At 37.5% G+C, this 14,070-nt stretch overlaps 1 protein-coding gene across 7 annotated transcripts in view; it reads left to right on the forward strand.

The window, feature by feature from the left end:
- The window catches only part of CARMIL1 (capping protein regulator and myosin 1 linker 1), a 197,712-nt gene that overhangs the window by 121,266 nt on the left and 62,376 nt on the right, over nt 1–14,070 (forward strand). For 4 of the 7 annotated variants that reach the window (XM_042798035.1, XM_042798028.1, XM_042798031.1 and 1 more), the window contains exons 18-23: nt 973–984; nt 3,205–3,286; nt 4,631–4,730; nt 4,818–4,872; nt 10,314–10,486; nt 12,757–12,825. In XM_042798035.1, the coding sequence (XP_042653969.1) occupies nt 973–984; nt 3,205–3,286; nt 4,631–4,730; nt 4,818–4,872; nt 10,314–10,486; nt 12,757–12,825 (491 nt within the window). The remainder of the gene's footprint in view (nt 1–972; nt 985–3,204; nt 3,287–4,630; nt 4,731–4,817; nt 4,873–10,313; nt 10,487–12,756; nt 12,826–14,070) is intronic. The other 3 variants (XM_042798030.1, XM_042798032.1, XM_042798034.1) reach the window with 1 other exon arrangement.

Genomic DNA, 14,070 nt, shown 5'->3' on the forward strand with positions numbered 1-14,070 from the left:
CATGTAAATTCCAAATAGAAAAACTCTTAAGTCAAGTACACATGCTTCTGACTTCTGAGTAGAGAGATCAGATGGATGATAATTTTTCTTTCTGAGGGAGGAAGGAAAAAGGAGGAGTAGAGTAACAAAAATAAGTCCTGTAATCATAACCTTAAAAGAATAAATCAGTAAAACACAAACATAAGTAATGAGAGTATAAATTAGCATGTAAATCAGCGAGGGCTGACAGGAGTGAAAACATCATCCTTTCATTAAATAACCACCAGGACAGTATATGAAGGAGCCCTCCAAGGGGCAGTTGGCTTTCCTGACCGCCAAAGCACATGTGGTCACAGCCAACTCCCGTGATAGAAAGGCAGGAATAGTGCCCAACTTACCGTGCTGCCTTCCCATAGCTGGTCCCTCCAAACTGACAGCACTTCCTTAGATCCTTCCCTTAACATTTTTTCACATCACTGAGCTTTATCCATTCTCACGTGCTTTGGAAAAAAGAAGTTATGCTTCCACCAGGAGGGAAGTTGATGTGCCGAGAGCTGGGTGTGCTCTCCGTGGGCCCAGCACCGCAGGGTCCTGCTCCAGCCCTCCCTGGCCCCCTGTGCTGGACAGGGTAATCTGTACCCAGAAACAGAGCTGTGGCAAGTTTGGAGCCACTGACCTGCACTGCTCCCAGTTCCTGCAAGCACACGCTGTTAGGAGGATAGAAAGCTGATACTTCAGCTTTGCCGTCCTCTTTCCTACATCAGGCAAGCTGTACTCAACTATGGAAGGATAAATCTCTATGTTCTTTCCCTCTCCCACCACTTTTCATTTGCTCCCATGATTTTCTGGTATATTAACTCCAAGCTTAATCATTTTATATTGCTTGCTTGGTTGTTTTTTTTTTTTTTATTATTTTTATTATGAAAATTACATTTTTATTTCTACCTGCTCAGCACTGATGTATTTCACTCTTTTCCCTTCTGCTTCCCTTAGCTTGGTCACTGTGTAAGTACCCTCCATGCTTTACCTTAATTGTTAAATCAGTAAGCAGCTTTGTTTGCCCTTCCCATATTGGTACCTCATTGCTTTGAACATGCTTAGCATTTTTAATTCTTGAAGGGTTGTTCTTCATTTTTTGAATAAGAACTTGTGTTTGTAATTTCAGAAATATGTCATACAGGAGATGTTGCAGAGGGTTTTTTCTTCAGTACCATAGTCCACGTTGATGAATAGCCCTTCAATCAATCTCTGTTTTTGTGTATATATATATATATAATTTTAATACATTTGCAATAAATTTTGATCCTAAAAGTCAAGTTGTTATCACCACCCTCAGATCAAATAGATATTTGTACGCGTGAAATGTTTGTATATTTAAGATTTTGAATATAGCATTATCTGTACAAGATTGAAAGCTGCTCCTGAAAAATTGTCCATTTCATCCATCAAAAGTATATATAGGATAAGCATTTGGAATCTATTCTGACTATAATTTTAATGTGTAGAACTTTTACCATACCAACATCCAATCCAAGACTGCATATAATCTGCCGGTTTCATAGATTCTGCAATAATAGATAAAATAATAGACACTGTGAAATGCTTGTCTTGTGGGCCACGCTGAGAGAGCAGCACAGAGCAAAACTCAATGATTTTGGCATTCATATAGCAAATACTACAAATATTCTTACAGAAATAAAGTTGAGTTAAAATTGCACCACTCCCGACCCAAATAGAGACTTTAATCAGACCACTTCTTGAGAGGGTAGGGTGAAGGGATGGATAGGCTTTGTTTTATGCAGAAGAGGACAGGTGCCTTATGTTCTCTATCTCTTACAATTCCAGATGTGACTTATGGTTTAGATGTTGTCTTTGACCACCGCTGTTCTTCATATGCTCAGGCCAAGTTGTTGAGCTGCTTGATAAGCAATCACATATCTGAAACTTTCTAAAAAAGTGCCAAATCAAGTCTTTATTAAAAAATACTCCTGAAGGCATTAGTTGTTCCTTAATTATAGAATGGATAAAAGAGACTATTCACAGAAATATCAGCAGGTTGGTTCAGGATATTTAGCCAAGTAAGTTGACTAAGTAAAATATTTGTCATTTTTATGCACAGGAGGTAAAAAGGCCTTTTCATGTTTGAAAAAGCTTTCTGTTTTTTTTTTTTTTTTTTGAAGCAAGGAAAGTGAATATAGAAAGTGCAAAAATAGAATTTTTGTAGAACTTTTCCCCTCTTTTGCATAAGTCTCTTTCTGGGGGATGTTCATAAAGTGAAATGCACTTTATATAGTTTGCATAGCTGCAAGAAATCAGAAAATGCTTTTGCTTCCTTGGAAAAAGAAGTTGCATTGTTTAATTCAGTAGCATTAGTAAATAAGTGTGTATGTTTTAATAACTTTGATTCTTAATGCTGATGTTTTCCCCTAGTCCATTTAATTGTTTTTTCATTAAATCCTGACATTTCTTTTATATTCATTTAATATTTCAGATTAATAATGTCAGAATTGATACTTTCCAGCTAGGCATTTTTATTAGTGTTGCTGTTTTTTTCTTTTATGCTTTTAAATTAAGAATAAGGTAAATTACTGATTTCTCTTGTTTACAGTCTTTTGTGGCCATTTTACAGTTGTATTATTTAAATTCTCTTTTCAAGTGACAAGGAAACATAATTTAATTGAATTTTTTTTATTATTAATTTTTTTTTTAATTTGCTACTCATCTTTGATCTGGGCACCCTAGAATTGTGCTAAGAGCTGAAAGATGATGCTTACGATAAGCCTTTACTGTAGTGGAATTCAGGGGTGCCACTGTTGCATGGTTATAGGCTGGGCTAAGTTTATTTTCTTTCTCACTGAATGTTGGAAAAGTTCTGGCCCTTTCCTGTAGAGAACCCACACCAAAGTCCTGCAGTCAGTGCCTGGCACAAGTGCTAAAGGATTTGTTGTGTCTGCACCATTTAAATCTTTACCTGATTCAACTGCTGAGCAGTAGTTTTGAGAGAAAGGAGAGAGAGTCCCTTTTCTCATTTATATGCAAATAGTGAGAGGGAAGGATGAGAATTGTAGAAATGTGTGCACAGGCTGTCATATTGTCTGTAACTTCTTCCATTGTTGTTTTTGCCACTGTATGTGCCTTCTGTATTCACAAAGCTCATACCACTGTTTTCTGTGTGATCTTCAAACCGTAACTAGTTTACAAAAATGGATCATGTTTTGTCTCTAGTTAAGATCGGGAGGTGCACAAGTCTTGGAAGGATGCATAGCAGAAATACACAATATCACCAGCCTAGATATTTCAGACAATGGTAAGTACAGAGAGCAGGAACGGAGGGTCATGCAAGTCCAAAATATGAGAAACACTTATACTTTCATGTCAGTGTAATCAAGGATGGTCACTCTTGCTTTATGATTATTGGCCATATTGGTTATGGAAATGTCTCAGACCAAGAACTTTTATTGCTATGAAGTATATAAGAAATGTTTATAGACTAACTGTAGCCTCAAAATTTTGTGTTGAGGTAAATGTAACACAGCAGAATGAACTGATGGCAGCAGGCATCATATTAGATCTAGAGGAAAGTGGGTTTAAGTACAAGGTGATGAGAAACTAAATGAGAAATGAAAGAGTAGTGAAAAAAGAAAGGGAAAAAACAGATACAGAATGAAGCTGAGGTCGTGATAATGAAGAATCAAGACAGGGGAAATTTGGGGCAAACTGTCAACCACCTTCAGGTCAGAGAAGGCCTTCCTGAGTCTTTGGAAAAGTCTTGAACTGTTTCTGCTTTGGAGGCTCTGTGCATCCTAGCTGGGAATACTAGCTGGCTTCTCATCTTGCAAACTCAAATTGTAGATGTATGGAATGGAAGAATTCACCTTTTGTGTTTACCTCTCTGGCAACCAAATGAGGAACTATTTCAGAAAGATATTCCCAGTACAGTTGAATGCCCAAGAAAGATGGGATGGATTAGCAAGTGGAAAGCTTTGGGAGCTACTGACTCAGCCCAATTATGAAAACAGATTGATTGTTACAAATACAGATATTTAACATCTAAATTATCCTGTGGATCTGGATGCTAAGTCATTGTAATCTAACTAGCGGACTCTTCAAATACCCCCCTAGTTTGGGAATACAATACTACAGCAAGTTATTTTTCTTACTCAAGAGTAGAATAAATTGACTTATTTTTCAGGTCATTTTATTCCTAGCCTGTTATGTTAGCCTTTTTGCACTTGAAGGCTTTGAGTCCTTGTTGGTACACAGCTCTACAAAACTAAATAGCAATTAGCATGGGCTCAAAATTCTCGAAGGAACTTTAAACTCTGCCTGACAATGCTAGGAACTACCCTTGGGTGGTTGGACTATGGATAAGGGACTACATTTCTTGTCTGTGTTTTTAAAAGATACCTTCAATGGCTGATTAGGATGGAGATTTAAAGGGCTTGTTTTAGAGAGCATTTATTCTCATAGAAAAACAGAGGCAAAAAAGAGAAAAAGATTTAAAAATAGAAGAATGGAAATTTTTCTACAACTCTTGGAAATTAGTACACTGATATAGTTACTTGAATGAATATAACATTAATAATTGGACCCTGTCTGGGTCTTTTGTAAAAACGTGTTTTAATTCTTAATCTAATCTGATTCTTTACAGGCCTAGAATCTGACCTCTCAACCCTTGTAGTCTGGCTTAGTAAAAACCGATCGATAAGACACTTGGCATTAGGCAAAAACTTTAACAACATGAAATCCAAGTAAGGCTTTTCATTCTTTTAAAAAACAAGAGAATGGATGAGGAGAAGCTGCTGATTTCATCATCTTCCTAACTTTTCTTCCCTCAGAAATCTCACTCCAGTACTTGATAATTTAGTTCAGATGATTCAAGACGAGGATTCAGTGAGTATCTTTCTGCCTACTATCATCATGTGTATTTGTACATTCACAGCTATTTCTGATAATTTTCTTCACTGTGTTAATTTGCTGCATAAGATTTGATCATGGTCCTGCACAGACACATCCAGTATTCTGGGTTTTTTCAAATAGTAATTTGGAGTTTGTGTAGCATGTAGGTAAATGTTTCTTAGGATAGTTTCAAGATCCGTGCTTATTGAAAAATATTCATTCTAGATAGTTGTATATGCTTAACCTAGTTCTTCAGGTCTAATTTATACAGCGTTGTAGGTGAAAGTTTTCAAAAATTTTGTGTCCTGATAGGAAATTACAATGGTAGTGTTCTCTGGGTGGTGATACTCCTTCAGTAACAGAATTTTTATTTTTCATTTTTTGTAATAGAATGCACTATTTCCTGATAGCTATTCTTGGGTATTTGCATTTTTCTTGCTTGACAGAATGCAAAGTTGCTGAAGTGATTTCCCAGAGCTCCTTTCTCCTTCAAAAGGTGCAAATTAACTGTTCACTGTACTGTTCTTTACTTCTCCTAGTACATTAATCACAAGAGCAATTTCATAAAACCCTTTCAGAATGCCTTGCTGGGATCCTTGTGTGCTTTCTTCATTTCCACCCTCTCTTCTGATTCTGAAGGACTTTTGTGGTTGGGTTTGTGGTTTTGCCTTAATTGGCATCCTAGTTTTGTCTATAAGGGAATCTTAAGATGCTCCATTACTCTCATGCTTGTCGATCTTTATTCATCTATTCTTAGTCCTTTCTTTCTCCTTCATTGCCCATACAAGTAACAGGCAAGCTCTGCTTTCCTCATTCTCCAGAAATAGCTGACTCTAGACTTCTGTTGTCTAAACACCTGCTGTTCCTGTTGTCATTATTGTCTCACCTCCAAGTTCATGGTTTCCACACTATCTGCTTTCTTATTTTCTCCTCTCATCTGTGTCTGCACCCTGCAACTCAGTGGAGCAGTTTTTAACAGGGTTTCTGATGTCTCCTTCCATACAAGGTCATTAGACCCATATCCTATGTTCATCTTTTCTTACTGCTTAGTTGTATTTGAAGTGATTTGTTAAACTAGTCCTTTCTTCTCTGTGTCCTATTAATTGGGGTTAGGGGTACTGTTTTTTAATTGATTCTTTGCCTACCTCTTCAGCTTGTTCTTTAAAACATGGGATGTTAGTGTGACACAGTGAAGTGCTGCATATGGGTACCAGAGCTGATTCTGATTGAGTTAGCACGTGTAATGAAAGCAGTAAGTCCTTGTTTGCACAAGTCAGATGGAGCATTGTGCTAAGTGTACTGGTAGATCTCTCTAATACTACTTGTACCAAACTAGCCTTTTCATTTTTCAGTGTGTGACCACTTCCTCCTACTCTGTTTCTAAAGGGAATGGTGCAGGGCTGTCTTCCCCTCTCTCCTTTTTCTTTTGATACTGGTGGTATGATTTCATCAGACAGCACCTACTTCTTCTCTTTGGGTATTTGTCTCTGTCCTTCTCTGTATCTCATGTTTAATCTTTCACAGCAGTCCTGAACACTTATGTCAAACCAGATTAATCACAGGCAAATGTACTTGAGTATGCCTTTTCTCAATTTCCTTCATCTCTTTGCTCTATTGCAGGTGAACATTTCTTCCCACTCAGGCCATATCCTAAAACACCTCTTCAACACACTCTATGTGTTCTTTCAGTACCCAAATCATCTTCTCAAACATGCTCATTTGTGGGTGATTTTTTTTCTTATTTATATGACTGTCCTGTTCATATTATCTGTTCGCAAGGATAAAAATTCCAACTTTCACCTTATTGTCTCTATTAAGTGTTAGATCCTTCTTTCCAGGCTTCAGGTTTTGAAGCTTCCAGGACAGAAAATGTAGCTGCTAAATTTTGGATGTATTGTTCTCACAGCTCTCCCTCCCCTGCATCATCAGCTTCAACTTCTTGTGCTCCTTTTCAGCCCATAAGCAATGTCAGCCATCATTCCACTTTCTGCCTTTGCCATAAGCCAGTGGTCAGATGTGCTCCTCTAATTCTTCCTCACCATGTATTTCCTGAGCTAACCTACAGAACACACTCTGTAGACTCTGCCTCTTTTCAAACAGTGTTACAATGAAATAATCCACCAATAATTCATTTTTGGATATTTGAAATAACTGTCTCTCCCTCGTGTCATGCATTAGCCTTTGGGATATAACATGTGATCCTTCTGGTGTTAACCTGTCTCTTCTCTCCCTATATTCTTTTCTCTTGTTAATCCTTTTCAGTGAAGGAATCTTGTTTATTTCTGTTTCATCAGGTGCTAAATTCAATCTGAAGCATCTCCTAGCAGCTAAGGAGTTCAAGATGAAGATTCTATAGCACAGTGGGAAAGCATGGGTTGCAGATAGCTGGATGGTCTTCGCTCTACCTTGAGATAGTACAATGCTTAGAAAATTATTTTAAGTTTCTAGTTATTTTGGTTGGGTTTTGAATCCTAAATGGGGTGGTCCTTGTTCTGCCATTACTATGCATTTACTGCTACAGGACATTAAAAAGTAAGGATGGAATTGGAGAGACCAAGTTATGATGATGCCTACATCATACTGCTTGATCAGTACTGCCTGCAGGCTGGTACAGTTTGAGGACTGTGCATTATGTGCATGGTAAACTGAAGAAAGAGGCTTTAATCTAAAATAGTCATCTGCTGCTTCATTTATTTATGAACACTTTAAATAGAGCCGTTGCTATGTTAATATGATTCATGAGTAAAATTCTTTAAACAATCAATAGCTTGGGTTTATGACTGTAAAAATACAGCTAGGCACAAACATAATTCCACACAATTTAGAAGCAGCAATAGTATCCTAAACAGAAAAATTTCCCAGGTGTTTATTATAGATAGGAATGTAATGTTTAGATTTGTGTTTGGCTTAGGTTTTGTTTTGTTCTTTTTTTAAGTAGATGCTGTACTGTACAGGCTATAATAATGTATTCTTATTAGTATTGCAGGAACTGTCTGAAGCTGTATGCTGTGTCATTTATTTTCTTCTTGCAAAAATAGATGTTGCACGGCAGGTACAGCGTACCATTACTGAGTGGTAGTCAGTCCTGCACAGGTTCAGAGGATTGCTACGGCACTGAATATCTTCAGTTCTTAGTTCAACACTTGTTGCAGAATTGGCCTTTTGAGGGTTTTTTCAACGTTTTTGTTTGTAGGAGAGCAAATCTGGTTTTATTTTTAGTTCTCAAATGCTTTCCAGCAGGAGTATGACAAAATCAATTAATACAACCATACAATTTCTAATTATATTCTTTAAGAATTCCTCTTCCTTAATAAGGTTGTCTTAAGACGTCTTCACTGTATTGACAAAATATATGTTTTCTGCAGCAGGGACACTGAAGTGCATGTCAAACTCCTGTTTTCTCAATATCCAACTAAAACTATTAAATTGTTAAAAGAAGTAAATGTTTGTAGGTTATGTAGAGTATTGACCCTGTTTGGGGGGGATTTGGTTTTGGTGGGGTTTTGTTTGTTTTTAATGAAACAGCCAGATAATTTAATGAGTATTTAGCATGCTGTACATTTAATCCCACAGAGTTACATTCTGATTGTAGTTTTCATTCAAGGCACCAAGTGAGTCCAGAGGTTTTTGCTTCTTGCTCATGGAGTAGATGATGAGGGTAGCTGTGCAAGAAAACTAGCAGTTCATCCACTTCAAAGGCACTACTAATATAGCAGGTGCTTTACTATGCTATATGCATATTTCATATATAGTAGTAATGATGTATTGGAATGCAAGAGGTGAGAAATCCTTGCCTAGGAGGGTACCTGAGGCTTAGAAAAAATGGTAAGCAAGAGGGAGTACTTCCAGCTAAGTTACTTGAGTTACCCTTTCTAAAGTGACACGTAAGAAACAGAAGAAGCTTCACTTTCACAAACTTAGTGGTGATTTCTGCCCAAGTGCTGCATGGTGCTGCTTTTCTGGGATTCTGTCACAGGAGGTCTTCTCAAACTTGTGCCAAGAGCTCTAAATGCAATTCTAATGCGATGATAATATTCTTTAGGGACATAATGTAATAAAATGGGGAAACATAGATGAAGGGCATTAACACAGTAATTTAGTAACTTCCATTTAAAATAAAACTGGCATGTGGCTTGTGTTACTATTAGGCTTTTTAATTATAAACCTGCTGTGCCTCCAAGTTTTTATGCATTTCCTCATTTATAAGAGCATTTCTTATTGTTGCAAGCTTTTTTGTTATCACTGTAATCCAGTGGTATCTGGAGGCTAGAGTTCCATTGTATAGCAGGTAACATGCAAGCATCTTAGACCCTGGAAGGTGTGCGCAGTTCAGTTGTTTTGTTTATATTAATCTAAGCTTTAGGCATCTAATGTAGGTGTCATGGTTCATCCTTACAAGATGTTGGTTTTCCCATACTGGCAATTTGGAGGTTTTTAGGCTCCTAAAATTCATCCTCCAATACATGCCTAAATGGGTGTATAATGAGAATGCACTCCTCTGCATGAACTCACACTTGAGCAAGGGAAATGTTTTGTGGAGCTCTCGTACATCAGCAAAGACAAATTAAAATTTTAGCAGCTGTAATGCCTCGGCAAGGCATGGTGTTGGCTAGACTGTAGTTTTTGAGCTCCTGCCAGTGACTGTTGGGACACTGAGAAGGGAGGGAATTACAGGCATTTTTAAAAGATATTTTCTTAAGAGTTAGAGTGTGACTTGCTGGAGCCCAGTGAAGTAGTTTCAGCTTAACATAGTATGTAGAGAAGAAGGTACACAAAGATATTGCAACCACAGGTGTCAGAACATCACTGAGAAAAATATTCATTGACTTATTTTAATAGATACTTTTTTTTTTAATGGTTTTTAATTTCAGACCTGCTACAGTTTTCTATCTCTTTCCTCCTAAATGTCGGTGCCCATAGTTGAAGGAACAAACAACTTAAATGAATTATTTTTGTTTTAACAATGTCTCAGACCCTAATTTGCCCTTGAATAAAGCTCTCGGACTGAGGGAGAAGAGGGGAATGCTAGATATTTTTACTTCTCACAAACTGGGAAGCATGCTGGTTAAGCAGAACCCACTGGACACTAGAGGTTGTCTTGTGAAGCTGGTTGTTGCAAACTTGCCTATTCTCAGGTTACTGCTATATTCCATACTTAATAGGACACAGAAAATTGGAGGCACTGTCACTTAAAAATGGCTTTTTTTTTCCAGGGTGTTACAACTTAATCTGTGTATGTGTTTGACACCTGTGCTGTAAATTGTTGATTCCTAATTTATCATGTGTTGTAGAATCTGCAGCAAACACGGAAATAATTCTTTGATGCTTACTGCTGTCTCCAAAAGTTTGGGGAACTTGTAAGTTCTGTTGGTTGATGTTTGAGGAATGAATGCATTATCAGTTAATGTTATCGGTGCCTTTTCTATGCTCCACAGCCTCTGCAGTCATTGTCCCTCGCAGATTCCAAGCTGAAGACTGAGGTCACCATCATTATTAATGCCTTAGGCAGCAATACTTCTCTTACAAAAGTGGATATTAGTGGAAATGCCATGGGAGATATGGGAGCAAAGATGCTGGCGAAAGCCCTACAGATAAACACCAAACTCAGGTAGGGGAAAAATATTTGCAGTAAAAGACTGAATGGCTTAATAATACTGAAGCTGTTGGCTTATTCTCAAGCAGTTTCTCTTCAGAACCCTTCTAGGTACAGCCACTTCATAGTGTCTCCATTTGGAAATATTCTCATCCTTTTTTCTCAAAAACAAACAAAAAATAACAACAAACAAGAGAAGCAAATTGTCCCTGCAAAAGCATTTCCATAATTGATACTGGAGAAAACTGCATTTTCTGAATTTAAGCAGAAAGACCACTTGTTGAAACAAGAGTTCTACATTTTCTAGAATCATAGAAAAAAAATTACCTTGTTATTAGAACTCTGGATGTCATCTGATCCAATGTCCCTCTCAAAGTAGGGCCAACTTTAAAGCTATATGAGGTTGCTTAGGTCCTTGTCCAGGCAGGTTTTTAAAATCTCCAAGTACAGGGATTCCACAGTGGCTCTGGGAACTGTGTTGCAGTGCTTAGCTATTCTCTTCTGTTCTGCTCTTGCTTTTCTACTGAAGGCCTTTCAGCAGAGAAAATTCTGATTCTTGGGTGGGAAACTAAAGTAAATTATTCTTTGTCTTTTGGAGTATCAGCTTGCAGGAGAAGTAAGAGCATGTGGAATTCAGGATGGGTAGCAGCATGGACTATCCCTCCTTTCCCTCTCCTCTGCCACCAGTGCTGATGGACCTTGGCATCTCTTCTTTGCAACTTCATCTGCCCGACAACTTCACTGCTTTTTAGCACATGTCTGGCAGTGATGGCTTGAGAGTATCACTTTTTTCTATCCAGCATGTGATTGGCAAACAGTAAAACCTTCAGCTGGCATGAATCTGGGTGGGGACCTCTAAATATGTCACCGGCATCAGGAAAGCTAATCATCACTCCTCCTCTTGTCAGACTGTGGAGATGAACCTTTCTCAGAGTATTATCTGTGTGAAGAGAGCATTTTGTGCTTAGTCTCCAAGCATTTGTTCCCTGGATCATAAGAAATACCCCAGAACAGTCCTGGCTATTTTGTTCAGAAATAGGGATCCTGGTCTTTGCATTGCTATGCCCAAACTGAATATTGAAAATGTCAGGAAATCACTGGAGAGGTGGCTTAGGTTCATTGAATGTATTAACCTGAAATGACTATAGTACCTGAAGGAATAAAGCCTTGATAGCTTTCAGGATGGCAGACTGAAATGTTTCAAAGTACACTGAATGTCACAGTTGACATAATGTCACCACAGTCTGTGGTGTGATTGCAAACTGAATAATGCAATGGTAACTGGCTCCCCTTAAAATGTTATAAAATCACATCCGGGTAGAAATATAAACACACTTTCCAATGACAGAAATATCCGAGATTTGACCCTAAGCATATCTGATCTTTGCAGACTGGGTGTAGAATCTCTATTCCTTACCTCCACCTTTCCATCTAAAAACCAAAAGGATAATTCTGCAACAGCAGAAGGGTGTCAATACCTGAATACCTGTGAAGCCCTGCCATCTATTTTTTTTTTTATAACACCAGAAATATTTTCTTTTGTGCCTTTTTTTTTTTTTTTTAAGAACAGCTACAACTAGTGCTCTTGCACAAGCAAGATTTATCCACTTGACTGTCTCTTCTGACTACTAATGAGATCTTTGAACATGTGTTTGCAAATTGCCAGGCAGTCTGCTTGAGTGGTCGAAAATGAGGGAGGAGGGGGAAGGCTGGATCACTCATCACTATTGTGTATTCAAAAGAGCTACAATTTATGCACCTAACCTAATGGCTTGTATTGGCAGCTAGTTATGTTGCATGTGGAATCATAGAAACTGTATGATGAGCTAGTACAGGTTTGAATGTACAGTAGTCTGCAAATTTTGTAGAACAGAGATTTATTGCTTATTGCAATTTTCTTGTTTTTCAGTGTGGGCTTACAAAGCAGACATCTGAGCTTTATTTTTGATGGTATTCCTGGGGAAAGCTGGAATTTTATCTCCAAATCTTTCTATTAACTGTATTTTAGAAAAGTTATGTTTTTATGTTAATGATGGAAAATACAGTACAGAGTCCCCTTGAAAGAAAGAGAAACTGAATTTTATAGTATCCTTGTCCTTAACTTCAGTCATTTCAAGTTTTTAACATATAACTAAAACCAGGTTTTTAAAATGTTGCCTTCCACTATACAGTTCTGAACATACAGTGCTGTGTTATTTCAATACGCAAAGTTTCAACATAGATTTATTCGGTGGTTCTTGTCTAACTTTCTTTTTTCTTTTCTCTCGACCCCCCCACCCTCCCAGAACCGTAATATGGGACAAGAATAACATCACTGCACAGGGCTTCCAGGACATAGCTGTGGCACTGGAAAAGTAAGTTCTCAAGCAGCTGAATGACTGATGAAGAGGCCAAAGACTTAGATCCTGAATTATCTGAGCCGCTGCAGTTCTCACCACAGTCAGTATGATCTGAAGATGCTGAGTGCTCTCAATTTTAAGCATCAGGGTGCTTAATCTAAAGGAAAATTTATGACTTTGCTTCCTTCAAGAGGATGGGAAAAGGCTCTGTGGCTTTTCACCCATGCTCTTCTATTGGCATTAAGGCCATTGAGTTCTGCTGTTAGCATTAAAATTCTGAATTTGAGAATATTTTCCCTTTTCTTCACTCTCTTGTGTTGACGGCATGCAGAAATTCTCTTCTAGTCAGTGAATAAAGCTGTATATAATAACTGAAAATTACTGAAGCATACCTTTGTGGTCTGACTTTTTTTTTTTTTCTTTCCCTCAGCAAGTTGAAACTAATAGTGATGATCTCAGGAACTGCAGTTGTTCATGGTAATTGCTGTGGTCTGGGTCATTTTGCTTCCCTGAGCTTACTCACAGTTACAGCCATTACCAGTGATAGATGCTAAATGACTTTCATCTCTCTCCATCTCCATCATATTTCTTTATATGTTATTATTACTTTTCTTAAGAGGGAAAAATTACAGATTTAAATTAAGCAGCAGTTGCAGTTGTTTCACATCATTAAATCTCTCAGACAGGAACAAAGGCTTTCTTCAGAAGGTGAAGGTAACATACAATTTCTTGTTTCTAGACAAGCTGTCTTGCAAACTGTATAACTACTTAGGGGAGCATCTTAAACCTTGGAGGGGTCATGTGTCTATAGCTTATAAAGTTACTTGTTTTATGAAACTGCTGTAGTTTATATACTTGGTTGCAAAATGAATTCAATTGTACTGATGAGGAAAATTATATAAATGATGTATAATTAAGCAAATTATCTTGGAGTGATTCCATGGATAGTAGTGAATAATAATATGCAAAGGTTATTTGTCAGCTTGCAGACATTTCTCTTTTAGAGAGCAATAGCATATACATTTATAAGACAGTGTGGTAAAAAAGAAAATACGCTTATTTTCTGGTTAGTATTAATTTACTTTTCTGTTTGGAAGTGCTTGCATAAGTAAATAGAAAGGAAGGGGAAATCCTGAGACAAAAGCATATCATCTAAACAGAAAAAAAAGAAATGCAACAGATATTTGTGTGACACTGCACTTTGTTGAGGTGACATCTCATTTATTTAACTTGGAAGTTGAGGTCATTTTATGTCTTCTC

The sequence above is a fragment of the Tyto alba genome, unplaced genomic scaffold, assembly GCF_018691265.1.
Source record: "Tyto alba isolate M040663 unplaced genomic scaffold, T.alba_DEE_v4.0 Super-Scaffold_27, whole genome shotgun sequence".
NCBI lineage: Eukaryota > Metazoa > Chordata > Aves > Strigiformes > Tytonidae > Tyto > Tyto alba.